Genomic DNA, 26,452 nt, shown 5'->3' with positions numbered 1-26,452 from the left:
ATAATGTGCAACTGGTCAGAAACTTTTCTTCTTTATCATGATGCCATCAGAAATACAGACGGATGTCCAGAATGATAATACTAAGCACTCCTTTCCAGCACACAGTATTTCAGCCAAGATCACTGGTATGTTCTGGCTACTTCACGCTGCTCTAATTAAAACCCAGTCATCCTTACAGCTGCTTTGTATTCCTAGAGCACTGCACAACAGCTGGATCATGCCGTTGACTTTGGCCCTTAAACTCCTTGGAAATTACTGTGTGAACATCAAAACTTTGGCCCTTTCTGTCACCATTTAAGCTTGAGTTCACCTGCATCTCTGGCTTCAGCACACAACACCTTTGCATTTGGGTAACATGTTGGAAAAGTATCAACATCGTAACTGAAGACAGAGTAGGTGTTAGCGTTACACTGATTTTGGCAGGCTTTTACACAAAGAAATGCTGTTAGGGGCAATGTCCCCGAGACTGACAGACTGTCTGCCACACTTACTGTGATGTAAGACTTGCTGCAAAATAAATCTACAAGTGCTAAAGAAATTTTTTAAAAGGCCAAGTTTGACTTCCTTCAGCGACAATCATATTCTAATTATCTAGTTGATGCAAAACTCCATATCAATTGATAAAGCTGCTCTGCTGCTGTATTAATGAATTTTAAAGAAAATAAATTTGCATCTTTCTTTTGTGGATTTATATTGATTTACACCAAGTAGAAGCCCCCTTTAAATATGCATTCCTTATTTCTCTGTTAGCATGCTTATAAACCTATAGTCAACTACTCAGTCTTTACATGGCTTCATGAATTGTTATCTCAGCTCCCACAGGGACAGATGGATCAAAGTGGTTGTCTTGAGTTATGATGTGACAGGGTGGCACACCACCTTTCGTGAAGTCTAACATATCCAGCTAAGTGCATCTGGTTGATTATGCAATGCTTGAGGTGGATGACGTGTCTCAACTAGTCATGAGTTAAATTTAAAATTAATTGTGCACCTTCAGGTCTAACAGTTGAGTCATCTTACTACGGAGAAATCACTAACGCAGCATGTTACTAAGCAGAATACACTGTAATGTAATAAGCTGTTTTCCACTGGAAAACATATGTAAAACAGACTTGCAATATTTATTCTTAAAACATGTAGGATGTTCTAGAGCCATGAAGCCATTCACTGTAAGCCATGAAAAATAGGTTTGGTTTAGAGATGAAAGTGGCTGGAGGCTGTGACCCACAGGGACTCAGAAGGAAACACTTAGAAAATAGAGACAGATTGAATCCCAAGTGCTCTCTCCTGAGAGGAAGTATGGTTGGAAAGTTTAAAACCCATTAAAGTTAAACAAATTGAAAAGCCCTATCTGAGAGGAAACATAGTACAATGTTTATTTTTCCATTACAAACGTGAGACCTAAAAGATTTCCTGAGGTTCTCAGGTATTGTTCATGCTTATAATGGAGATCTGTTTTTAGAAAGCATAATTCATGTGTTTAATCCAAACTGTTTGATGAAAAACACACTGCATAAGCATTCAGGAAGTTAAAGGCCATTGTATACCTGTATCACATATTGTTTGGATAGGAGCAGACCTACAATGCAAGGAATCTCATCATGAAACTCTCTCACTCGAAAACATTGGGTCTAATTCTCTCCTCATTTATGCTGCTGGACAAATTCCACTGAATTAATGAAGTTAAGACATGAGTAACAAATGATAATAACAAGACAATCTTCCTGCTGAGTGTGAAACTACCAAAATGCAAGGCTAATGTGAGCAGGAGATTTATAACACTGGCCTGAGTCAAGTAAGTAGCAAGCCATAGCAGGCCCAGCATAACATTAGCCAAGCTGATTAGTCAATGTATTTTAGGTATTGCCCCATTACTACTGAACTGCTGCTCTGAGATCCTTCAGAAAAGTGTGTGATGTCAGTGATGTTGAGAAGCATCTGTTTGACCAATGAACAAGCTGCAAACTAAATCCAGAGATGAATTTAAGTGAGACAAAAGATTTGGAAGCAGTGGAATATTATTCATTAGATCTATTGATAGAAAAACTGGGCAAGTTTCAGACATCCAGACCCTTCTTCAGCTTTCTTCAGTCTGTTTGTTCAAATTGTAGTTGATCTAAAGCAAGATACTTCTCTGTGCAGATCTTGCTTTCTAGTATTCTTAGACTATCTTGGGTAAACTGGATTTAAGTAAAAAATTAAGGTACCAGAAAATATGACCATATACAAAAGTAAATTGGAGCAAGGCAACATAAACTCCTGATGGTTTCCTTTGTCTGTTATACAAGCAATTCCAAGTAGAATGAAGAATATCTAATTTTTAGGAGACCAACTTACTTTTTACATCTTAGTTTGGCCCTGAACCAAGCCTAAATTCACTATTACCTTTGTATTGTGTATGAGAAATACCTTGATTACAAATAACAATCAAGGTCTGCTACAGTTGAACACTGAAAATAATTACAAAGAACTACTTCAAGATAACATAGGAAGTTGACAGGATAGCAAGGTGACAGGATAGCAATATTGGTCCATATATAAACATGTCTGAGTATCCTATGCACATCTGTTTAATAATAAGTAATGAAATACACACTGATGAACCCATCTTGTTTCTGTGCCATTGTTAGTCAGTGACACAGGACCAGACTTTACAGGGTAAATGGGATTTTAAGGGCTAGCAACATCCCTGGCCAATCTGCCGGGTCAAAGGGGAAGAAAGGAGCAAGATGTTGATAGGAGAAGACAACAGACAGGCAGATTAAGCTAATTTTAGTTGAACGTGTTTTGTGGATGACAACTTGAAAAGGGCTGATGGGTAAGAAAGAGAAGAATTGTGAAAAGATTTGAAGATAAGGGCAAGTGGATTAATTTGATATTGCTGAATGGCACTCGACAGAGGGAATCAGACAAGACTGTTGTTTAATGAGGATGATACACAGGAAGGATGATTTTCACAGCTATGTTTTGTGTGACACCAAGGCTATGTTACTTGTAAACTAACCAGTCCCAGGGCCCCTGTTCTGTTCCTGGGGTCAAATAGCACAATCCAGTCATGCTCGTACTACTAAACTCTCTTCTCTTCCAGAACAAGGTGGCTGCATCTGGACCTGGCCTGGGTTAATTCCTGAATTGTGCCCAGGAACTGGTTGGGAGAGTGGTAGTTTGCCTGGACCAGAAGCGTGCCAAGGAGCGTGCTAAAATTTAGCAATACAGTAGGTCAAGTGCCAGAGCTCAGGAACATTTGCTGTTAGTGTTTAATTTCCTAGGATAGACACAGTCTAAGAGTGCAGTGTAGGTGCTTAAGAGGGCAGAGATGTGAGCATTCAATAACCATGATCTGACATTTTGAAGAAGCCCTGAATCTTCTGGAAGGACTGCATTGATCTTGCCTGTTTACCTCTTAGTGTTTGCATGCCCTCTGTGCTCTTTTTTCAAACTTCTTTTCAGCTTTCCTTTATGGCACTTACTGTCTAATAATCTCAAGCAGTATTTCGCTTAAGATGGAGTTTACCACTTGATTTGGTCTGCATTCCCCATTTTTCTTAGTTACCTGGAATAAAACCATTGCTTCATTCAGGGAAACTATAGACTGACCTTTGTCATGCATTGTCACTCCACTCTCATAGAGCATTTATATTCAAGGAATATGCTTTTCTAAAATTTAATTGCATTCCTGTCTCTCAAGTAAACCTCATATTAAAATAAAATCTACTTAACAACCTGCTTTGTTTTGTAGTGAGGAATTGTGAATGATCAAAATGTTGACTGAAGGAAAGGGAACTTTCCCTCACATTGGAAAACGTTCTTTATAATTTTCCTGCATCACTTTTAAGTTCCGTACATTTAAACTCATATCAGCATCTTGGCATGCTGAAAAAGATGGTTGCCTGTACTTTAGGACTCTGTTAAATTTATAACTAATGCCCTGGATTCACTCTCTGCCACACACAGAGTTGTTGAAATGGTTGAGCTTTCTACCGCCATCTCTTGAGCATGACAGTATTATTCAGTTTTTGGAAGAGTGTTGTTCTTCCAAAAGGCAGTATTTCCACTGTGGCTTTTTGTAAGTAATTTTGTTTATAAATGCATATTTGTGTTTGTTTCTTTCTAGGTAGGGATGAGATCCCGAAACCAAGGTGGAGAAAGCTCATCTAATGGGCACTTCTCCAGTTCCAAACCTGTCATCAGCCATGCAGAGAATGAGAAACTTCAGGAGGATGCCAAGAAAAAGAACAAACCTCATCGGAAGGAAGATGAGGTCATGGTTTCAGCAACTGTCAAACGGCACTCAAAATCACCTGGACCTACTGAACGAAAGAACAAGAAGTCCATAGAGCTTTCTAAAGAGGACTTGATAAAACTCCTCAGTATAATGGAAGGAGAACTGCAGGTAAATTAAACATCTTTTTTACTATATTTTCTATGTATCTATTTATTTTTAGGTTGTCCAAGATGCACAGGGCTCAACTGACAGTGAAATGCAAATTTAAGGCAAAGGACCATAAGGAGAGAGCAGCGGTAGTTGGTGTTTAACAGGATAGTCATAGTTTTAAGTACTGCTTTATTTACCATCTCTATCTGCAGCTACCAAAGCAAGAGAATTTATAAACATTTGTCAGAACTGACAAAGAAGGGGCATCTGAAGGTCTTGAACACTTAAAAAGAGGCAGAAAACAACCACAGGGGAATCAGTTTGGAAAAAGGCAAGCAAATATAGTGAGTGTAATTATAATCTTTAGTGTAAATATTCAGGGGACAAATCTGCAAGTCAGTAATACTGAAAAAAGGACTTAAGACAGCCCCTGGAGTTTCTGGATATTCAGATGTTACTCAGGGCTCAGCCAAAGCCCTGCCTGTCCCGCCTGGCCTCCAGCACTCTGCACTTTCCATGTCTTGCAAAGGCCCATTAGTTTTATTTCTTGGAGTAGTGCTCGCTTGAAAGTTTTCTCAGTTGTCCTGATTTGCCTGTTTATTCAGCCCAGTAGTAAGTCCTTGATGGCAGGCAGCCTGATGTTGTGCGTAACTCACATCCCCCAAATTTCCATCCAGTTTTGAGGATTCTCTTAATTGCTAATAAATCACTGAGCTCTCAGGAGTCTCAGCCTTCAGGAAAATGCAATTTCAAAATAAAGAGCTGAAACATGGTATTTCAAAAAGCCAATATGAAGACTTCTGACTTTCAAAACTTATCCCCTTTTGTGGTAGGACTGCTTGCCAAATGTATACATTCTTTTGTTTGCACTTTAATGATATTTTTCATTGAATCCATGGACAATCAGAAAAAACCTGCCCAACCTGTGTGAAAACTTTTTACGTCTCAATCCCTTTATTCAAGTTAACCATCATTATTTAGCATTTCATATAAGGCTTGACTTTTTCCCTGAAACCCACATTCATAATATTTTTGCTTTAATTTTGGTCTTGTTGCCATCTTATCTGATTCAGAGAAGCAATTGTTTTGGAAGTGATCAGTTAATTTCTTTGGTATATGAGTCACCTGAGTTGCACCATTACCACAACGCTGAGATTTCATCTTGTTAAGTATCACTCTTCCCGTACATAATTCACCTTCAGTTTGTCAGAAAGTACTTTCAAGTTTCAGGAAATATGCATTCAATGTAAGTAATTTTGTCACAAAGACAGAGAACAGTCATTTTGCCATGAAAAACTGGGGAAATAAGCAAGAAAATCTGTTGAATGCAATTTTGCAAAGGAAAAAACCTTTTATCATTACAGAACAGTAACTATATTTATAGTGCTTCATTTTACATTTTACAAAAACTTGTATATGTCGTTTCCTAAAAGATGGAGCTAGCATGCAGCTTCAGTGGTGAATAGAGCCAAACCTCTAGAAATGTATTCTGCTCATGTTGTTCAGAAAGATTTACTCTGAAGTCACCTTTGTGGTCTGGAAAGGGGAGGCGAAGAAAGTCACTAATGTTTCCTGGGTGGCAATAAATGCAGTCTTTATTCTTATCTCGGAGTAATTTTCCTGTTCAATACACAGAAATGCGGCTCTTCACCATAGTCTTTTAATTCGTAGGGGAGTTACACAACCTTTAAAGGACTGCCATGTTCTCATTATCCCTATGGGGATGGTGGGGATAGCTGCCATCTGCACTGTAATATGGGCTGAAAAATCCTCACCAAGATGATACTCCCATTGCCCTGGACAATACTTTTAGGGATATTCATACGTACAGGCCACACAGAGATGCTTAGGCACTGCTAAAGCTTCCTGTCATCATGGGAGGATTGTGAGGACAACCACGCTGGTAGCCATAGAGCACGTCTATTCTTCTGCTCCCTACTTCCAGGCAGGGAAGAGAATCATTATTCTTTTTAATCCATAGGAGTTTTTAATTGCATTTAAAAAAAACCATTTGAGGTAGTTATTTACCTGGTGCCTGTGTTGAACCGTTACTTAAGTGGGCAAGCTACAGCACTTTGGCTTGAGATGAGAGCCTGGCTTTGACGCTACAAACGAAGATGAGCCAAGGGAGATTCCAGCCAAAGTAAGTACTCTGGTATTACCTCCTGGCTGTCACAGTGACCTAATGCACTGAGTCATTTCGTGGCTTTTCATTTTCAGATCTGTTTGGACATCTCTGGTGGCTGGCTGGCGTTTTGTTGGACTGACAAATCAGACTGTGGGTTTATTTTAGAGCCATTTTAATACTGGCAAAGCAAACATTATATAGGCATATGTAAGAAGATTTAGTTTTGAGAATAACAGCAGGCTGTACCTGTAGGGAGATCCAATATTTTTTTAAGAAAAAAACTGGGAGAAAATACCATGACTGTTTACTCAGCAGCCATGAGCAGGTCAGAGTTATGTCTGCGCTACCAAATGCAGAGCAGGGTGACACTGCCTTGAAAACCCCAAATGGTGAGCTCGGCCATGGGAAGTAATCTGGTCATGACAACCATGAGGTTAGCAGGGTAAACCGGTAATGTATACATATGTTTCTATGTGCTTAGTTCACTATTCACATAATCTAACAATATAGTAAACATAGACCCATGCCATGTTGCTGTTGGTATCACTTTTGAGTTCTTACTTTGGGACCTGACCTCCCAGCTCTTAATTTTGAAGGTGAATGTGCCAGTAAACTGTGGAGACATGCCCTAGAAGTGATGTTTATGTCTTCCTTTTTTTTTTTTTTTTTTTAAATTTTAATGACCTCAGGTAGTTTGCCTGTGCTGTAGCTCCTAGGGCCAACTTGGACGTGGCTTTGCCTGTCGTCAGATTTCCTGGCTGGCCCCTGTGCACTTACTGAATATAGAGAAGGAAAGGTTTTCATAAATGGCTGAGCCTAGGCCTTATTTTTTAAGAAAACAAAAGGGGAGAAAAAGTATACAGAAGCTGCAGCGATGAAAATGTATCCCAATATACATGGCAGGAGAGCTCTTAATTGCAACCTCTCTGAAGGAGAGTGGGAAGCAAATGAATTGATGACAGGAATTGATTTTAAAGGCCTTATAGCTCAGTAGTGCCTTTTCTCTTGTGAGATCTCACTGCTCATATAAAAAAGCAGTGATTACATGGTCTTTAAACACATATTGAATATATAGGGACAAAAAATCCATGAAGGATTTCTTCCTATAGGTGAAAAAAAATTTCTAATTTTTAAATACTGCAAAACTGATTTGAAAATAAAACTTCAAACACCAGTAGAGTAAATCGGGCCATGAAGGCACAGTATTAATTACCCTGCTATTTACAGTGATTTCAGTCAAACCAACATGTGAATATTATTAATTACAGAGCAACACAGGCAGTGTGGATCTTTACAATGATTATATAATCCTGTCTGTTCACAGATTTTTGTCCAACAGCCTATGTATTTGTCCTGACAGAAATATATTCCCTGTATACTTTTTGAGCAGCAGCCATTAATCTCCAGCAATACCAACACTGATTTTCAACATTTCCTGATTAGGGGCCTGAAAGGAAATGAGGAGCAGTATTCATACATGTTTACCATTCACTCTTCTATTGCATGTTTGGGAAAAAACCTCACAATAATAAAAGTTCATTTACAAAGACAGCATCTCACTACAAATTATTGGGTTTTTCAAGAAAAATAATTTCTTAGCCAGGTTCTGTGCCTATTGCCAGATGGCAATTTCAGCTTGGGAGATAGTTTCCTATATTTCATACCAATTCAAATAGGAGCAACTTTTCCACTTGAGGCCCGTGTTTTACTGTGTTTCTGCAGTGCAGAAATGGCATTCATCCCTTGCAGCTCAGCCACCCGTTCCTGTTGAGGTCTCTCACATGCTTGAGGGCAGAGGGAAATGTTTCCCGAGAGCCTGGTGCTGTGGAGGAGCAGAGCTTTGCTCCTCCGAGCTGGGCAGCAGCGTGCGTTGTAAATGAAATCCATGTTAAGGTAATCAGCTGTACATTTCTTCTGCAGCAGGCCTGAGGAGGTGGATGGGCAATATATGAAATGTGATGTCTTGGAGAACAGTATGTATAAAATACAAGTTAGATATAGATTAATCACAAGCCACAATTCTTGAGAAGTCTTCAGACTTCCAAATGGTCTAATGTAACACTGGGTTTAGACTGACTTTTGAAGGGAAACACTGTGTAGCAGATATTCAGAGGTAAACCTATTGGCATAGCATCCCTCCTTCAAGGGGAGAGACCAAATGACTCTACTGTCAAAGAAGCCCTTTCCTTTAATCTATATTTATTTAAGACTGCATTTAATGGTTAATTTGAGTGCTCACACAGGGTGTCAGAGCAATAGCTCCCGGTGAAGGATGTCTCCCCTTGCCTGGGGAGCAGCAGGCAATGCACCCCATGGCAAGGTGTGCTCCCCCTGTATCTCTGGTCCTGGCTCAAAACCAACACTTCTTGTCACATCCCATTTGATTTGGTCTCTCTCATGAGGTTGCTAGCGAAGACATCATTCCAGGATTAAGACTGCGGTTAGTAGGTTAATTGCATTTGTGCCACTGATTACCAAACTGCAGATTGCAGTGGTGGCTTCATCAGCTGCAGGAGGGGTTGTTGTGGGGCAGGTATGGGGGGCTGGTTGCTGATGGTTGAAATAGGGTAATCGTGGGGGGAAGGAGCTCTCCCATCCAACAGATCCAGAAGAAGCTCACCTTCAGGTGGGCTGCAAGACTTTCTTCTTGACCTGGGTGTATCAGAGAAGGGTTAGCAGAGGTGGGTGAGGGCTGTGTGTTTTGTTCACTCTGGTAAGGTCCTTAGGAAACACTTAGATACCAGGGGCTGTACATCCTGCCACGAGGAAAATCCTCTCTCTTAACAACCTCAAATAACAGGTGCCTACATGGGTATAGGTATACTACCTATTGCGTTCTAACATTTTTAAAGGTATTTTTGTATTTTACCATCTGTCTTTCTATCAGAAAATTAAGCTTTGTAAATGTAAAGGGGGAAAGGGAAATTGTTCACTGTTTCCATTTCTCTACTTTCTACTTTCTTTTCTTTTTGTATAGCTACATATTTTATTAATACATTCTATTCTATTATCATTCTTCTCTGCTCTTTCCCAAGATCTAACTTTGCCTCTTTCTTCAGCTCTCCTTCCCTTCTCCATTATTTCTCTAGTTGTGACCTTTTTCCCTATTCTACCTTTTTGCCACTTCCTCATCCTCATACTGCAGATGCATTCACTGACCCATTTTCCTGAGAATCCTGGACATAAAACTCTAGAAGATCTGCTGTAAATAAAGTCCCAGCAGCTAATTCTTTAGGCAAGCACTTCATTCAAGCTTTGTCATGAATTTATCAAGTTGTGTTTTAAGACTAGGTGGGTTGTTTACCTTGACTACTCCTATTGGAAAATAGTTCCAGAACTGAAAAGCTTTAACGTTTAGCAAATTTATTTCTTTTAATTTCTAGTGCAATTGTAATTATGCCTAGTGAAACCTTTATGATATTGTGTTATACACTGATCATGCTTTGAAAAGCCTACCTCTCTCCCTACTGTTTAATGCCTGATGTGTTTGTAAACAGCAGTCTCACACTCTCTGAGCCTTTGTTTTGCTGTGCTAGCTGTGCCACGTCCTTTTAGTTTCCTCTAGCAAAACAGACTTTCCATGCCTTCCATCACGCCTTGCTCAGCGCCAGTTATACCCTGGGTACATCTTAATGTCTGTAGCTGGAACTGCACACGGTGCAGCAGGAGAGAGCTCAATGGTGCCTTGTACATTGGGTTTAATATTTCCCTTTCTCTGCTGACATGGCTTTACTTGGCCTTCCCATCACTTGTCGGTCTGATTGATATAAGCAAGAGGGTTTGACTCTGTAGCTGTAGTTGTGATGTTTTTTCCTCTGTCTCTTTTTTCTCTTGCTGCAATGTGTAAACTTTCATGTAATGCCTTGAACTGCTTTTGTTTCGAACTTGACTTTCCTGAGATGTTGAAACAACATTGTGACAGCCACCTAGGTATTGCTTAGTTAAAAACACCGTACAAACTCCTATATTTTTTCTTCAGTGCTTTTCTTGATACTCTTGCATTAATATTATTAAATATTGCGGTCCCTGAAAGCTCAAGCAAGGAATATGGGATAGATAGGTGGGTGGAAAGCAGATGTGTTTCTTCTAGGTAATATTAAAGTCAGAAGAGAAAGTTTGGACAAGATGCCTTGGAGGAAAGAGTACGTAACAGAGTGAAGAGAAGGAGTTTTCAAATGGTCATTAGCAATATCTCACAGTTTGAGAAACTGAGGAGGAGCCAGAGTGGAAAGAATAGGTAAAGCCACAGAAAAGTGCATGTAGAGTAGCCTTGCATAAGTGTTTATAACTATGAAGTCTTGTTAATTGGATTGAAATAGTTTAGGATTTTCTGAGCATATCATACAGATTAAATTCAAATTCCTGAGAGAAAAACCTTGGCATGTACAGAGCTACAGGGAAAGAGAAGATAGGGTTAATGTGAGGACAGAGAGGTGACTTAAGGAGAATGGAATGAGAGGAAAGAGGTTGGGCAATAGAAGACAAAGAGTGTAAGGAAAGGGGGAATACAACAGTGATAAATGGAGCCACGCTAGAGATGTGGAAAGGGGACATAGAAAAGGCAAGACAATGAAGAGAAAGATAGTATCCACACTGTAGCAAAATGAGAGCCTAAAAAAAATCCTTTAAAATGTCTGGCATAAGACTATCAGTACAATGAGTTAAAAAATTCTCTCACCTCTGACTGACCCAATGTTTGCTTGTTTGTTTGTGTGTTCCTGGTGAAGCAGGCTTTTGCAGGACAAAAAAAATTGTTAGGATAGACTTCAGACCACAAATGCTCTCTTCTATTTTCATTGAATAATTTATAACCAGAGATGAAATTTGTCCAGAATAGTATGTTTTTTCTGTAGCTTGCAATTGTTGCTGTGCAAAGTGCAGGAGATACCATGGGAGGGAAGCAGGGCTTGTCTAGCAAGTCCCAGAATCATGAATTTTAAAATAGAACCTTGCCATTTTATAAGAGGAAAAAAACCGATAAGACAGTATACTGAAATATAGTTAAATTGTGCTATTCAGGCAATTTCCTACTCTATCTGAAATTAAGGGCAGAAGTACTATCAACCATAGTGATGATAGCCATCTCTTTGGTAATAAAATTGCTTTAGAATTATATGATTTTCAATGTAATTATCCTCAATAAATGTCATTGTCACTGGACAGCTGTAGGCCAAAAACCTCTTTCACAAAGACATTTTAACATCCTTCTCTGTTAACGCCTGAGCTGTACTTAACAGAGGTACATCTACCATGTTATTTAGCCTTGGAGGGTCAGAAGAGAGAGGAATAATTGGCAGGTGTCTCTGATCCATTGAACATCTCATCTAGAGTGGAGGGAAGAGTATGACCAGCTTGGGTTTTTTTCAAAAATTCTTGATCTTCTGTCCAAAACAGAACAGTAAGGACTGCCCCCGATCAACTTGTAAGTTTTGCTCTTGTTCCCATTGGGATCAGTGTCCTTAACTGATCCTCCTTTGCAATCTTTTAAAAATAATTTTAATCAACTGATGTCATTTGTCTCCTTTTTTTTACATTTACTTAATAGAAATTGTATACCCAGTAATGAGAAAGCTTGTATCTTTTTTCATTTTCCTGAGACAAGGCTCACTCTGTGGGAGAGGACATGGCCAACCCTTCTGCAATAAATGCTAGATGCATGGACTCGCTGGCTTTAAAATATCTGGGATTCTTGGGAGAGCTTGCAATGAGCATATGTCTTCTGTGTCATAATGCTGCCCAGTACTCTGAGTCACCAGTTGTTAATTTAACATTGCAGTTGTAGCTGAGTCTGGTTTTATTAACTTTGCTGCCCCAGTTGTGTATTTATTAAGTTTGTGTCTCCTATTCTCCAGCTGAGGATCAGATAAGCTCTTGAGAGCAAAATGGATTATTTTCCATCCAAAATGAGCTTTAATAAAAGCAAATATAAGTCTTTATATAATAATTGTGAGAACATGGCTATCTGAGAAAGTGTCTTGTTTCCAGGGTTAAAGGCTCCACCTATTGGTTGACTAAAATGAGAAAAATGTAACATTTTCACATGGAAAACTGCTGGCCCTACTGAACATCCTGTGTCTTGCCACATCTTTACGAAATTGCTGGCTTCAGTGTAGAATTTTGCATGATGTCCAACATAAAATGAGCTGTGACTTATTTCTGAGGGCTGTGCACATGCAGCACCCAAAATGATGCACTGCTGAGACACTATGAAGGGAAGCCCTTTCCTAAGACAGGAATGGTTTGGATTTTGCAAGCAAAGACTTTCTTATCTTTGAAATGATTGTTTTTCTTTGCAAAAAAATTAGCAATTCTTCCATGCCAGCAAAATGAGTGGAACTGACTAACCCAAGTACAGCTCCATGGTAACTTGCAGGCATTTGTCACCTTCAAGTTTAAACAAGTCAGAAACAGAAGTATTGATGCGGTCAGCGTCATAATGCAAACCTGTTTCCCCAGTATTGGCTCAGGCAGTCTCAGCAGTTCAGGCAAAATGGCATTTTGAAGGGCTTCAGAGTTGTTCCTGGGAACGCAATGGGAGGATGGAGAGGGGAGAGGATGTCCAAGTGGGGCTTGGGGAGGGCAAGGGGAAGGACAGACATTAGGGAGGATCAGGGGGATTTCGGAGACAGCAGGAGGCTGTGAGAGCATCGCGGGCATGGCCAGGAGCTCTCGTTCTGCGCCTTTTGTGCCAGCCCTCTCTAAGTTACTTCACTCTAAGAGTTCGCACCACTTCCCTCATTTCCTCTGACAACTCCTCTGTTCAAATAATTGGCTACGCTGGTAAGTGCTCGCTGTAATGCAGTCCTACTGTTCTTGCCCATTCATCAGTCATCAGTAACTTTAATGCATATCTGTGTAGCACAGAGCACTGAAAAACAGCTTGTTGAAGCCAACGAAATGCTTGGACATGAGAAAGTTGTGTATACAGTTTATTACACATGTATACACACTTACGTCTGTTGGTATCCTGCTCTGAGTTATGCTCACGTCTCTGCAGAGGAGGCAGAAAGATTTCCTCTGAACTTCATCATCCTGACGGCTACGGCCCCGCTGGCACCAGCTTGTCTCTTGCTCCATCCCGCTCCACATGTGCTCGTTCCTGCCAGAAGACAGCTAGATCACTGCGGGAAAAAAACCTGGGCAGGTTTGCTCCTCTTAGAGAGGGGGTACTTATGCCAGCAGCTTCAAGTGCCTCCCTGAAGTTCAGGTCAGAGCACCTAATTTCAGAGGCTTCAGTTCTTTATACAGTCAATGAAGCACTTTCAAAGAGCAATTTAGACAACTTGAATTACAGGTCTAATGAAGATAATTTTTAGTTTCCAATGGATTTCAACAAATTGGATGATAGTATAGAAGTACATAAACATGGAGGAAATAAAAGAATATAATGAATGGGGGAAAATGAATAGGAGAACGACTATATTGATGTCAGAGTGCCATATTTTTTGTAGTATTCATAGAGTACCTAGATCTTATATATACTTATGAATTAAATCTCACAGCATTCCTGGGAAATATTATTTCCTTTATGGAATGGAAATTGGAACACGGTGAGGTTAATTTTATGTGTGAAGCAGGAGAAAGAGGTCCATGAACGGAACATGCATCTCTTGAGTCTTGGTTCAGAGTGGTTAACATAAGATTAAAGGGCAGATGATAACACAAGAAAAAGGAAAAGAAATGCTTTTTCTGTTATTACCCTTTCATTAGTCATCTTTTTTTCTTCTTACAGAGGTGCTAACTGATCACAAAATAAGTTGTGGTTCAAAAAGGAGCATGGCAACTTACTACACGACTCCAGCAAAACAAAAACACCTCAAGGTGTGGGAAATGTGCTGCAATTTTAATGACTTCCTATACTGCTATAGTGGCTCGTGATTGGCCATTCACCTGGGATATGGAAAGCCGCAGGTCATTTCCTTAGCATGAATAAACCAGAACAGGGACTTAGTCATTTGGGTTTTCATGTCTGATTTGGAGTACCTGAATCAGGGAGCTCTCCTCTGCCTTTGCAAGCATTATGGTGACTAGTGCTGCTCAGAGAAAAGACCTAAAGTTGCTTTGTTAATTACCTCATTTGTTAGGATGCACACTGCATCACGCAGCCACATACCAATCCTGAACTGCGAATACAGTCATTCGTGTGCTGTTGGTAATGATTCTTCCTGCTCAGGTGTCCAAAAAGGTGTTTTAACAGATGTTTCTTCCTCTCCCTGCTGGCTAGTTGGATCAATCTGTGGTCTCTGCTTGCTGCCGGTCATGTGCAAAATGTTATTTTATGGTTAATGTTGGCTGAGCCGTAGACTATATGACTGGATACAGCAAGCCCAAACCAGCAGGTTTAGCCATTGTGATGCATTGCTGAAGCATGTAAAGCATATCCCAACATGCAGATTCGTGCACATAACTGACAGTGACCCCTCACATTGGTCTCTCTGTGCTGACTGGATCATGACACTGTAATTCTATATGCTGCAGTAACTGCCCCACGGTTCGATAATATTGAGCAAAGCACTCTTTCAGTGTGAAAAGACAAGACAGAATATCCCAGACCCTAGTAATACTGAAAACATCAAGCAGTGTGGAGTTAATACTTCTCGGGGCCTTGCCATGGGAATTTTCTGGCTGTGGCCCAGACTACAGATAATTAATTATGTCAGTGAAAGGCTCTGGTGGCCTGTTTTCTTCAGAAAAAAGTGACATCATCCATGGAGCTCTCTGGCAATAAAGCAGAACAAAGATGTGTGGGCAGGAAATAACAGACAGATGTCTTCTAGTGCTCATTTGATCTGTTTCGAAGCTTGCTGTAAGAAGTAATACATTGCTCCGTGCTGCTTCTCCCCAGCTCTGCAATCTTTAGCATGGACTTTTTTAAACATAAGAGGCCAAATTAATCTCTGATGTAATTCTTCTGGAGCCACTTCAGAGGGTTTGTGCAGCGGATGAGCTGGTCTATCATGTGCCTCTCCTCCAGTATTGATTTTAGAAGGACTTTCTGTGTTATCACTGTAAGATAATGCACAACAAAATGAAATACACTGTATAGCTCCAAAGGCTTCCTACAAAGCCAGAAAGTTCTGTACAGTGTGGAGAGGACAGGACAATTCTGTTTCATATCCCCAGAGTCATGCAGAAACACTTGCATTTCCAGATTTATTTCACTAAACTTTTTTTACAAAACCACCAATGGTCACTTTTCATCACTGAAGTAATCTCTTCACCTCCCAAGTAAATCACAAACATAGACCTTAGTCCAGAAATGTTAAAAGAAATTAATGCAAGTGAACTCCACAGTTTCAAGTATCAGGAAATTAAGCTAAGATGAAAGGCAAGAAAAAAACTTTGCTGTACATAGAGTCTTCCTTGCAAGAAAAACTATGTATATGTGTCATTAGCCAGCATTTTGCATGGGTAGAATCACTAAGTGAGTAATATAAACAAGGCTACTTCAGATATCTGGTATAGGAGAGAAAAGTATTTCTTGAATTTTTAGCAAAAAGGAGCTTTGTATGATGCAATATGCCGTAGAGCATCTAACTTTCCAGCTTCGAAGCATGCTTTGTACACTAAGTACATCTGACCTGGAAGACAAATTGCTACCCAGTCCTTGTAGCAGTACGTAGGGATGGATAGCTTTAACGAAACTGTCATTCCAGCAGGCAGGGGTAATTTTTATTACTTTCTCTATTCATATTCATAGTATCATGACACAAAATGAAGAAAGTGCACATTCCTTTTAATTATTTGAATTTCCTCCTAAGGTAAGAAAAGAAGGGAAGTTAAACATGAATTAGTGGATTAGCGTTAAGAAAGTTTTGCAGATGCAGTTTTTCAAGTGCACCTGCCTGAAGATGCTTTCTTCATTAAACTAAACGAACACACAGTATTCACTCTTTGAGGTCTTTAATGGGAATTTTCAGAGACAAGACTATTCCTGCCCTAGCAGTGACACAGCATGAGCTTGTCCTGGCTAGCACAGAAAGCAGTGTGAGAACATCCTCCTGATCTCCCTTAGAAGGATGCCTTGGTTGTGATGTTTCTTAGCTCTAGGTGAAACATTTGTAAAGTCTACTGGAATTTAGGAAATCAGCCACTGGTAAGACCACAACATTGCATGGAGAACCTGTGACCTTATCTAGTTTCTGATGCAGTACAGAGCAGCTGTTGCACTATAAATAACCTGAACTGTGGGAAATGCAAGTAACAACAACACAAGTAGAAGTAAAGGTTCCTGTCTGTGGTTTGATAGTTATTTCTTGCCATTAATCACTGGCAAGAGAAATATGACTTCATAAACATTAAACCTCTATTACTTGGTGCTTTCACTTGTGCAAGCATAACAAAGTGTCATGATAACTAGAAAAGAAATAGTCAAAAGCTGGAAATATCAGATCGTCCAAATATTACATGAGTGTATTCCCTGTAAATACTACTCCTGCTCCCAAATTTTCATAACTTCTTTCAATTAATTGAGAGGATTGTCATCATGTTATTGAAATATTTAGATTGCTCCGAAGTAGGTAGATGTATTTTAAATCGCTCCAAACATGGAGCTATGAAGGAAATAGTTACTGGTGACTGATTTCAAGAGAGGCACACTGTGAATTTGCAGGAAGGCTACTTACAAACAAAATTCAGAAGAGTTTAGGAGATGTACTGGCAAAGGATCTTGAGTTGGATTTTACTTTCAGCTGACAGTGATTACTTTGACTCCATTCAGCCCATCTTGAATACAACTGAATTTTTTTTCCTATTTACTAGATGCCTTACATGAAATGAGTTTGATCAGCTCAGTCCCATTTCCCAGGTGACAAATGCACTGTGGCAAAAATTCCCCGTTTAATGGGTGCTGAGTTTTGTTAACAGTCTCATGGGAGAGGCCAAAGACTGTGGGAATGGGGAGAGAGGGCTGTAGTAAATTGGTAGGGCAGGGCATGAGGAGGAAGCACATCCGAACGCTGGGCTTGTGTAACAGTCTTTCCGTTGACCAAGAATTTGGTTGCTAGGCTGCTGGTCCCCTTTTACAAGCAGCAGAGTCACGCTATTGTTTCCCAAATGGTTTCAATTTTATGCAGGGACCTCTTTACATCCTTTCTATATCATTTAAATATTTTACTAGGCATGTAGTAAAGCGAGGTTTGGAACTCAGACCCCTGCTCTGCTGAAGCCAGCGAGCAAAATAAAGCCCTTCTCTTTTATTCTGCCAAAAAATGAGTATTTCAGGGTAACCCTCCAAAGAGTGGCCTCATGTCAGCCTTCCAGTTGGGCAGCTAGCATGCACTCCAGAGGGGAGGGGAGCATTGTCTTGGGGAATTTGTATTTCCCAGGTAAAAACGCAGACCCCACATCTTAAGTAAGTGCACTAATCACTGGGTAGTAGAGAGGAGGGAAAGAAGAGCAGGTGAAGCTGTGCGGGACAGCAGAGCTCCATGGCACTTCAGCCCCTCCATGGATGTACTCGAAATCTCAGGTCACCAGCCTTTAGATTTTGGCAGCTCCAGTAAGCATAAAATGAGGCTTAGATACAGTTCAACATTGCAGTTCGTCTATTGGCAGGGACAGCCAAAGGAGTTAACAGTACTGTGTCCAGTTCTGGTCCCCACAATTCAACGAAGATGCAGACAGTCTGGAGAAGGTCCAAAGGAGGGCCATGAAGATGATCAAAGGGCTGGAGAACATGCCCTGTGAGGAAAGACTGAAGGAGTTAGGTCTTTTCTCCCTGGAGAAGAGAAGGCTTGGGGGAGGACCTCATCACAGTATTCCAGTACTTAAAGGGCAGCTACAAAGAAGATGGAGGCTCTCTTCACAAGAAGCCACAAGGAGAAGATAAGGGGCAACGGGTACAAGTTGCACTGGGAGAGGTTTCATCTCAACATACAAAAGAAATTTTTTACAGTGAGAACAATCAATCACTGGAACAACCTCTCCATGGATGTGGTAGAGTCCCCATCACTGGAAGTTTTCAAGATGCAATTGGACATGGTACTAGATGATCTCATCTAGGCTTCCTTTCCCATGGAAGGTTGGACCAGATGATCTTTTGAGGTCTTTTCCAACCTGGGCTGTTCCATGGTTCTATGAGTTTGATGGACAGGTAGTCTCTAAGCAGGCCTTGCTCCTGGAGAAAATTAGCGTGGAAAACCACCTCTCAACATATCCGGCCTTCTGTGTTTCTTGCCTTGAGAGTATTGCTAAGAGGTAGAAGTGCCCTTTTCATTAATCTGTCTTCATTGCTCCTACTGTTTAGAGAATCAGGTACTTGGGGGCAATTTATTAACAGAAAAGTCTGTTTATTTTCAAGAATACACAATCTGAACAGTATAGATAGAAAGTTAGCTGGAGTTTTCTGTAGGACAATTTAAGTAATAAAAACCCAATAGAAGTAGATGTATGTATTTTCTAAATTCTGTATCTTGACTTTAAAGAGCTTCTCTGACTAATTGCAGTCTTCTGGACTTACGCAAGTAAGTTTCATTGTGTTATAATGTGTGGTCTTCTCATGCCTGAATACTGCCTCTCATCAGAGCACCAACAAAACAAAAAAAAGGACTTGAGAGATGGCTTTCCTGTGCCAAACACCATGTTCCTTCTACCAAAACAGCTAACAACTTTCCTCTGGCATTTATATAGAAGATTATTTTCAATTTGAAATCTCTTCCTTGTGTTTGTCTCCTAGCTTATGATTTATGCTAAACAGCATTGTGCTTCGAGACAAGGGAGGCACCTACAGTAGATGTCCATCGGTAGAAACAGCTTGCTCGTATGGTTCCCTCTTCTTAGCTAAGACCCCACACTTTGAGCCTCTTGTATCTCTTTCCAGGTATGTGTGTTGAAGTAGCCCAAGTGTTCCTGTACAGGATTATTCTGACTTGTTTTCTGACAATGGTCTGTATCCTGAGGTTTAATATAATGATAGTTGTTCACTATACATTGAAATAAAACATCTCCACATGAGCTCTCTTCCAGTTGTTTCAATGGAAAATCAGTCATTTGGAGGAAACATGAAATCACGAGTTATATAGGCCTGCTGTTTCAGCTCCTTCCCTCTATATTTATCCTAAAGAGTTTCAGAGAGACTAACTGGAGTTTGCAAATCCCAGGGCTGATGGGAGGTTAGGATGTCACCCGGGCCCCTCTCTGACCTAGGCTAGCTGCACTTCAGAATATTCCTATGCTGGGGCTTGTTGCTGACCAAATAAAAGCAAATTTCTCTCCAGTTTATTATTAGCACGAGGCCCCTCTTTTGATCCAATGCTTCCTAGCAACCTGAGTGTCTATTTGTTAGTTTGCTTTTCACAAACTGTTGTCATAAGTCCATGGAAACAGAGTACTTGGTGAATTAGCCGATACCCTTGAAAAGATAACTACAGGAGCAATGGCCAAGCCCAGAAAAGGCAGAAGGCACCTTGCCACGCTAACACGATCCAGATCCCGAGTGCCTGCAGGGCGTGGGATGCCCAAGAAGGGGTACGTGAGTGGGGAGCTGCCTGCGCCCTGGGGATGGTGCCACCCAGCCTGTCCCCGGGCCGAGTACCCTCCCTGTGGGATGCAGTGAGGGGTTTTCAGGGCTGACAGCCCTGCCCTGTCCGCTGGAGCTAAGTGTGTCACTGCTTCCTTTTAAAGATAAAGCAACAAATAGGGGTTTCCTGCAAAGCTCTGAACTGAGCTTGGGTGCCTTCTTTCCGCCTTGGGGTGCCGGCTCCTCCATTCAGCATCACCCGCTCCCCTGGCTCAGCTCCCTCTGGCTCTCAGGGGACCCAAACCCAGAGCTTCCAGAAACCTTTCTTAGCTGGCAAGTTATAAGCTGTTTCAGGGACTCTCATTCCCTCCTGCTAAAGTTGCTCCATTTTAACCGTCAATCATTAAAGACTAATGAGGCTGGAAGGAAAGTATGCACAGCAGTGCACAACTGAACAAGGGCTGGGGCACTCCCTGGGAAGAGCAGCGTTCGGTCCCTCCATCAGCTATTACTGTATTAAATAACCATTGCAGGGACTGGAGTCCAGCTCTTTGCTCTCCCAAGTCATAGTGTTAAATCACCAAGTCTGAGTTGTCTCTGTTTGCTCTGTCTGGCCCTGTCAATGTTTAATTATGCTGTCCAGGGCCCGACAGCTTCAACAGAAGGGAGCGAACTCATCCTTCTCCCCTCCTGAATAGCCTAGGGTCCGAGGTGTGCCTGTCCCTGAGGAATGGGGTGTGTGGGGCCTGAAGCTTTCTGTGCTCAGGACCAAAATGAACTGAGGTTTCAGCATGCTTGGTTGTGGCCCTTGGTGCATAGGGTAGAAGGGGGCTGCCCCCTTATCCCGCTGTTTTCAGTGCTCCCTTTGCACAGTGCTCTCCCCGAGCATGCCTGTGGCACGGGGCCCCTGCTGCAAGGCACACAGCGGGACACCGAATTCGTTCATTGGGGCAGGGCACAGATATGGCCCCAAAACTGTCTCTTCCTAAAAGGGCCTAAGACAACACATCATAAAATATGGATATTTATAAATCCCCCCAACTCCCATCCTGTCCTATTAGACTTTTTAAGGGCTTTTTCTTCAATATGTAAGCATTGGCCTCACAGTAACGAAGACACTAAGATAATCATTATTTTTACAGGAATATAAAAAAGGATATATTCTCGAACCTGTCTAAAACTTTCCTAAAATAAAATTTTTCCTGTACTGAGAGTGGCATATTCCCAGGACATGATGCAGTGAGGTGTACATGCTCTTTTGGCACTCTTTGGGACTAGCCCACGTAATTCACCTGTAGTTTTGACATCCATGAGTGATGCACCTTGCCCACACTCGTGCTGAAACAACATTAATACCATTCCAGTCTGTATTTGGTATCTTGCAGACATGTGCAAAGCTTTTACTTAAGGTTACAAAATGTTGTACAGAGTAAGACCCTATAGCTAGCTGTTTATATTTGGGCTAGTTCTCAATTAGGTGGCATGATCTTTGCCTCGAGTTCGTTTTTTGTTTTATTTTCATGTTACTCTATTTTATTACAAGACAAGATTAAAGGGTCTTTGCCATTTCCTGAAATTATTTCCTTGCTCATTTTAAAAGCAGGTGGTTTTGTAGAGCTGCGATGCCTCTGTGGTACTGGGTAAAGATTTAAGTTTTGCTACAGGGATAATATGGACTGCCATTATGAACACTGTGGAAAAGCATGAAGCATTGGTCAGTTCATAAATCCTAAACAGTCATTGCTTACATAGGGCAGGATTTGTAAGGGATTTTTCCTAAAATATCTGAACCTTTCCTCAGCCCTTAATTTGCTTCCCAAGCTCGCATGGGTTGAGTGTCAGAAGGGCAGGTGAGAGAAAAATTGGTGCCCGTACTCTTCTGCCCCCCCATGCCTTTGGGCTTGTGGGAGAGATGCACTCCAGGGAAATCCAGGACCTCCCTCATGCCCACTGAAAACGTGTACCTTCTACAGCCCCTCCCTGGATCATGGCCTTATAAACTTGCCTTGAAGGACAAGCAAGTGCCCTGCCCCCATTTTACAGATGGCTTAACAGATGTTGGCAAGTATCATTAGAAACAGAGCTCGGGATTAAGCATTTGTCCACAGCGTAGCCCTAAAATGCCCCTTATTCATAGCCAGGTGGCCTTGCAGAGCAGTCTCATCATGCCCAGATGCCTGCTCATGCTGCCTGAAACTGGGGGCTCCCACCCAGGGCAGGGAGCAGGAGCTGGGACCCATGCTTCCCTTGGCCACAGGAGCACCACTGCTCCCAGGTATGCCCCCTGCTCCAGCGTCAGCAGCTCTCCTCCGCTGCCGGGAGGGTTTGCTCAGCCTCTTTGGGTCTGCTGCCAGTTATGCCAGTTAGCCAGGGTCTGCCGTGTTTCTAGGGTTTTGTTTAAACAAACAAAGTTAGAAAACTTTCTTTTAAAAATTACTTGAAGAGAATATTTAGTCACAAAGTCAGGTAGGGAATGACTAGGAAATACTTGATTCAAGGCTGTCTGAGAAATATTAATTCAGCCCACTTGTGCTGCTTGTTCTACCCACCTTCTTACCCCAGTCACGAAACAGCATGGGCAGTGAATAAGGTGAAGTATATGAAGAGTAATGATGTTCCCTGGCTATAGTTGCAACCCAGATAAAAAATCATAGAATTCAAATGTAATGCCAGGCAGGAATAGAATAATTAATGCCTACAAGGACAACATTTGGATTGCACAGATCTTGTTTAGTCTGATATCTCCCAAAGTTTTTATATTTCCATTAGCAACCTGGCCTTCTTCTAATTTATTTTATTTTTGTGTATGCAGAGCATACGTATGAAATGCCCCTATTATTTTCCCTCTTTCCCCATTGGTTAATAGGTTGGCTTATGGTAGTGATTTACAATGTTACAGGCAAGGGAGGATGTGATCCACATGCTGAAGACAGAAAAAACCAAACCTGAAGTTTTAGAAGCTCATTATGGGTCTGCAGCTCCAGAGAACGTGCTCCGAGTGCTACACAGGGATGCCATCCTTGCCCAAGAAAAGTCTATAGGGGAAGACGTCTATGAGAAACCAATTTCAGAGGTAATAACTTCTTGATTTACACCATTATGTCTGTGCAGGGGGAATCCTAACCAGAAGTGAGACTCCACGTATTTTGGATGTGTGCAAAGCATGCAAAGAGGATAACTCAGCATTTGTATAAATGACAAGGAGTCAAAGAAAAATTGAATATTCTTGTCCACTCAACTGCAGAATAAATTGTAAGCAAAGTCACTGGGTTTGAACACAAACAATAAAGAGCTTGTATGCTCCTGGTGCCATTAAGGACCAGTGCCATTAAGTGAGAACAAAATCTTTGGGTGTTACATTTCTGTTTTTTAAATTCCTTTCAATTATAGGCTCCAACCTCTACTGCTCACGGCACCGGTAAGCGTTCTTTGATTTTCTTGGCATACTAGACCACTATCATGTGGGTACTTAAGAAAAGAAGACCTTCAGAAGTTGACTGTGACCATATTTATGGGATCATAAATCCGTAATCATTTTATGTCACTTAAGCTCTAGGACTGCAAAGTCAGTTCAGACCCTGAACGAGACCTGTAGGACTTGATCCCTTGCTTTAAAATCTAAGCAATATCCCTTGCTTTAAAATCTAAGTAATAAATGAATGTAGAATAGACCAGGGAATGTCTGAGGCCAGCATGAACGCCAAAATAAGCAGCCACTGCTCATGTTTATAGTTTCATAACAGTCCAGGGCACGGAGAAAGAGCATGCAACAACGTACAATATCATATACTGTAGTGCCTGTCCAAATCTTCATAGTTCCTCCTATTAGAACATTTAATTTTTTCACCAGGAATTGTGTCTACCACGGAATATCTTTATACTGTGTATTCTCATGGAAGCGTCTTCTGGAATTTTTGGGATGATAGTAAATAAGGAAAGCAAACATAAGGAAAGGAAACATGCATGCTTCCACATGCATGTGGAAGCATGCATGAAATACTGTCGAACAAGATTAAAAGAGCTTAGCAGGGCTTTTGTCTAAAGAAGCTGATAATTTGACAGGGACCTCAGTGTAAAACTTTTGTCATGTGTAGGTCCACAGAGGTTATGTTGGAGCTAAAATAGGATGGTGACAAAATTTCGTACGTGCAAAAGATCTACTCTCAAAGGCTGAACCCAACCTGGCTCCTTTATAAAATGCAGTGACTGTTTTACTTTGAGTGCCATGGTCAACTTCTGGAGAGCAAATTGCCGTGGTCCTCCTGCTCTCTTATTTCCCTCAGTTTGCTGAGGCGCCCTGTGAAACAGCAACTGCCCGGTGCAGCCGGGTCCGAGGAAGATGCGATTCCCGCAGGGTAAGGGCTGGGGCTGGGCAGAGCAGGCTCTGCCAGCTGCCGTGCTGGGGCCAGGCAAGCAGAGAAGTGCCAGGGCTGCGGGCTGCTTCGGCAGGGAGGAGGATGGAGTTTGTCATCTGCTCCCAAGAAGCAGTGAAAGGAGCAACAAGAATAGGCATGGTGGCTTCGGAGTGCCCTGGCAACTTTTTAGACACACCTCCCTGGCCTTAGTGTTTCTTTGAATAATAATTGGCATATTCAATTAATAAAAAAACCCAGAAGACAAAAAAGGTAAAGTGTTGCTAATAAAGAAAGAGAAATTTCTGTCAAAAAGCAGGCTGAGGGGAAAACCCTAAGGCTTATAATGAATAGTATTTGGTAATGTAAAACTGAATCTATGCTGAATCTAAATAGTTTAGACTTTTTATCTCAGCAGTCCTACAGGTGTGTTGAAGATGCATAACTAAAATTTCAGCCTTGAGCTTACACCTTATGCTCCACATGTAGGTGTCTAGTCCTCATATAGGTGCATGAACTCGGGCTCCCAGGGTTTGAGGGCATGTATCCTGCCCTGGCATTTGCTACAGCTTTTCCCATATGAAATGAGGAAAGTGCGCACAGCACCTTGCCACAGAGGAAATTCTGCACTGCAGAAATATTATTTGTTACCCTAAAACTAAGCAAAGTTCTGTCCTTTGTGTATCTGAGAACCGTGCAAATGCTTATTGCAAACATGCCGTCCAAAGAAATCATTACTTTTACAGGACAGTTATTCTTATTTCTAGTCACTGCTTTATGTAAAGCCCAAGACATAAAATTATGGGACTCACATTTACCAAACACAACATTGTTGGTTAATAAATCAGATGAAGTAAGCAAGAAGACCTTTAAAACAGTCTATTCTGTTTTCCTACAATCCAGCTGGACAGACTTGAAGAAAAGCAGAAAGAGACATATCGGCGCATGCTGGAACAGCTCCTGTTGGCAGAAAAGTGCCATCGCCGCACAGTTTATGAGCTAGAAAATGAGAAACATAAACATACAGATTACATGAACAAGAGCGATGACTTTACCAACCTCTTGGAACAGGAGCGGGAAAGGTGAGTACCTGAGACGGTGCAAAGAGTACCCCCAGTGTCCCGATGCTTGTCGGTTCAGCAGCGACATGGTCTGGTATTTTCTGTGTTTAAATGACACTAAACTCATGTGTAAACCATTTGTAAATGTCGGTTCACTCATGTTATTAGTAAGTACATTACTGTGCAAGTCTAGAGCTGGAGGAATACCATTGAATGTTCCTGTAGCGTGCGCTTGAATTAAGAAACGAATTTGTTTTGAATTACTCATGCCCATTTTGGGTTCACCTCCTGGTAGCTTTTGATCAGATGTTATTTTTGTTGGCTAAGTTTGGGGCTGGCTTGCTTAGCTAAGCGCTGCCTTTTGTGAAGGACGGGGCACTGTTTGTCACAGCCAGAGGACAGGGTAAGGAAAACCACAACACACATTAGGATACTGGCACACAAGTGGTAGGGACTTTGCCATGCCCTTCGCATTTAGGCTTGCAAAGCCACAAACCTTTTGCATTATTTTTCATATTTTTGAAGATGCATGCCTCAGGCAAGATCTATGTTCCCCTGGAAGAAAATATTTTCATGTTTTATAAAACGTGCCCAGCCTGTGATGGACTGTCTGCAGTGTTTATCTCACAGGCTCATACGCTCCAGGTTTTTTTCTTCAAGTGTTTGTCCTCCTTGTGGGAGTAATTTGAGTCTCTAAGAAAAGAAAGAGCACCTACCTTAGGTGAAGAATGAGCATTCAGTAACTGCCTCAGTTTTTCAATATGAAATTTTCATGCTCATACCAAACTGTTTGAAATCAATCCACAACAGTTTTTTTTAAAAAAAAAGCTCTGAGAAAAATACTTAAGGCAAGTTGAAAGAACAAATGCTTTTGAGGAAACCACAGTCTGGTGGCAGACATTTGCAAAAAGCCAGGAGCTAAATTGTTCAGTGTATTTCCTGAGCTCAGTTCAGCGCCAGCTTTGAGTAGGTGGCACATGAGCTACAGTGACCATATTTCCTGGTTCAATAGCTGCTGGTTTTCTGTCTCTCTATTTTCCTGGGTTGATTGGCAAACTTTAAAGGACAAAAATGCTT

General features: G+C 41.3%; 1 protein-coding gene across 5 annotated transcripts in view; it reads left to right on the top strand.

Annotated features, from left to right (window-relative positions):
* Positions 1–26,452, top strand: part of FILIP1 (filamin A interacting protein 1) — a 110,847-nt gene that overhangs the window by 40,310 nt on the left and 44,085 nt on the right. For all 5 annotated transcript variants that reach the window (XM_072855318.1, XM_072855315.1, XM_072855314.1 and 2 more), the window contains 3 exons: positions 4,115–4,393; positions 22,862–23,035; positions 25,218–25,396. In XM_072855318.1, the coding sequence (XP_072711419.1) occupies positions 4,121–4,393; positions 22,862–23,035; positions 25,218–25,396 (626 nt within the window). In that variant the 5' untranslated portion in view covers positions 4,115–4,120. The remainder of the gene's footprint in view (positions 1–4,114; positions 4,394–22,861; positions 23,036–25,217; positions 25,397–26,452) is intronic.

Source organism: Ciconia boyciana, chromosome 3, assembly GCF_034638445.1.
Source record: "Ciconia boyciana chromosome 3, ASM3463844v1, whole genome shotgun sequence".
Taxonomy (NCBI): Eukaryota; Metazoa; Chordata; class Aves; order Ciconiiformes; family Ciconiidae; genus Ciconia; species Ciconia boyciana.
The sequence above is the reverse complement of the archived record's forward strand: the minus strand, read 5'-3'. Positions and strand labels throughout refer to the sequence as shown.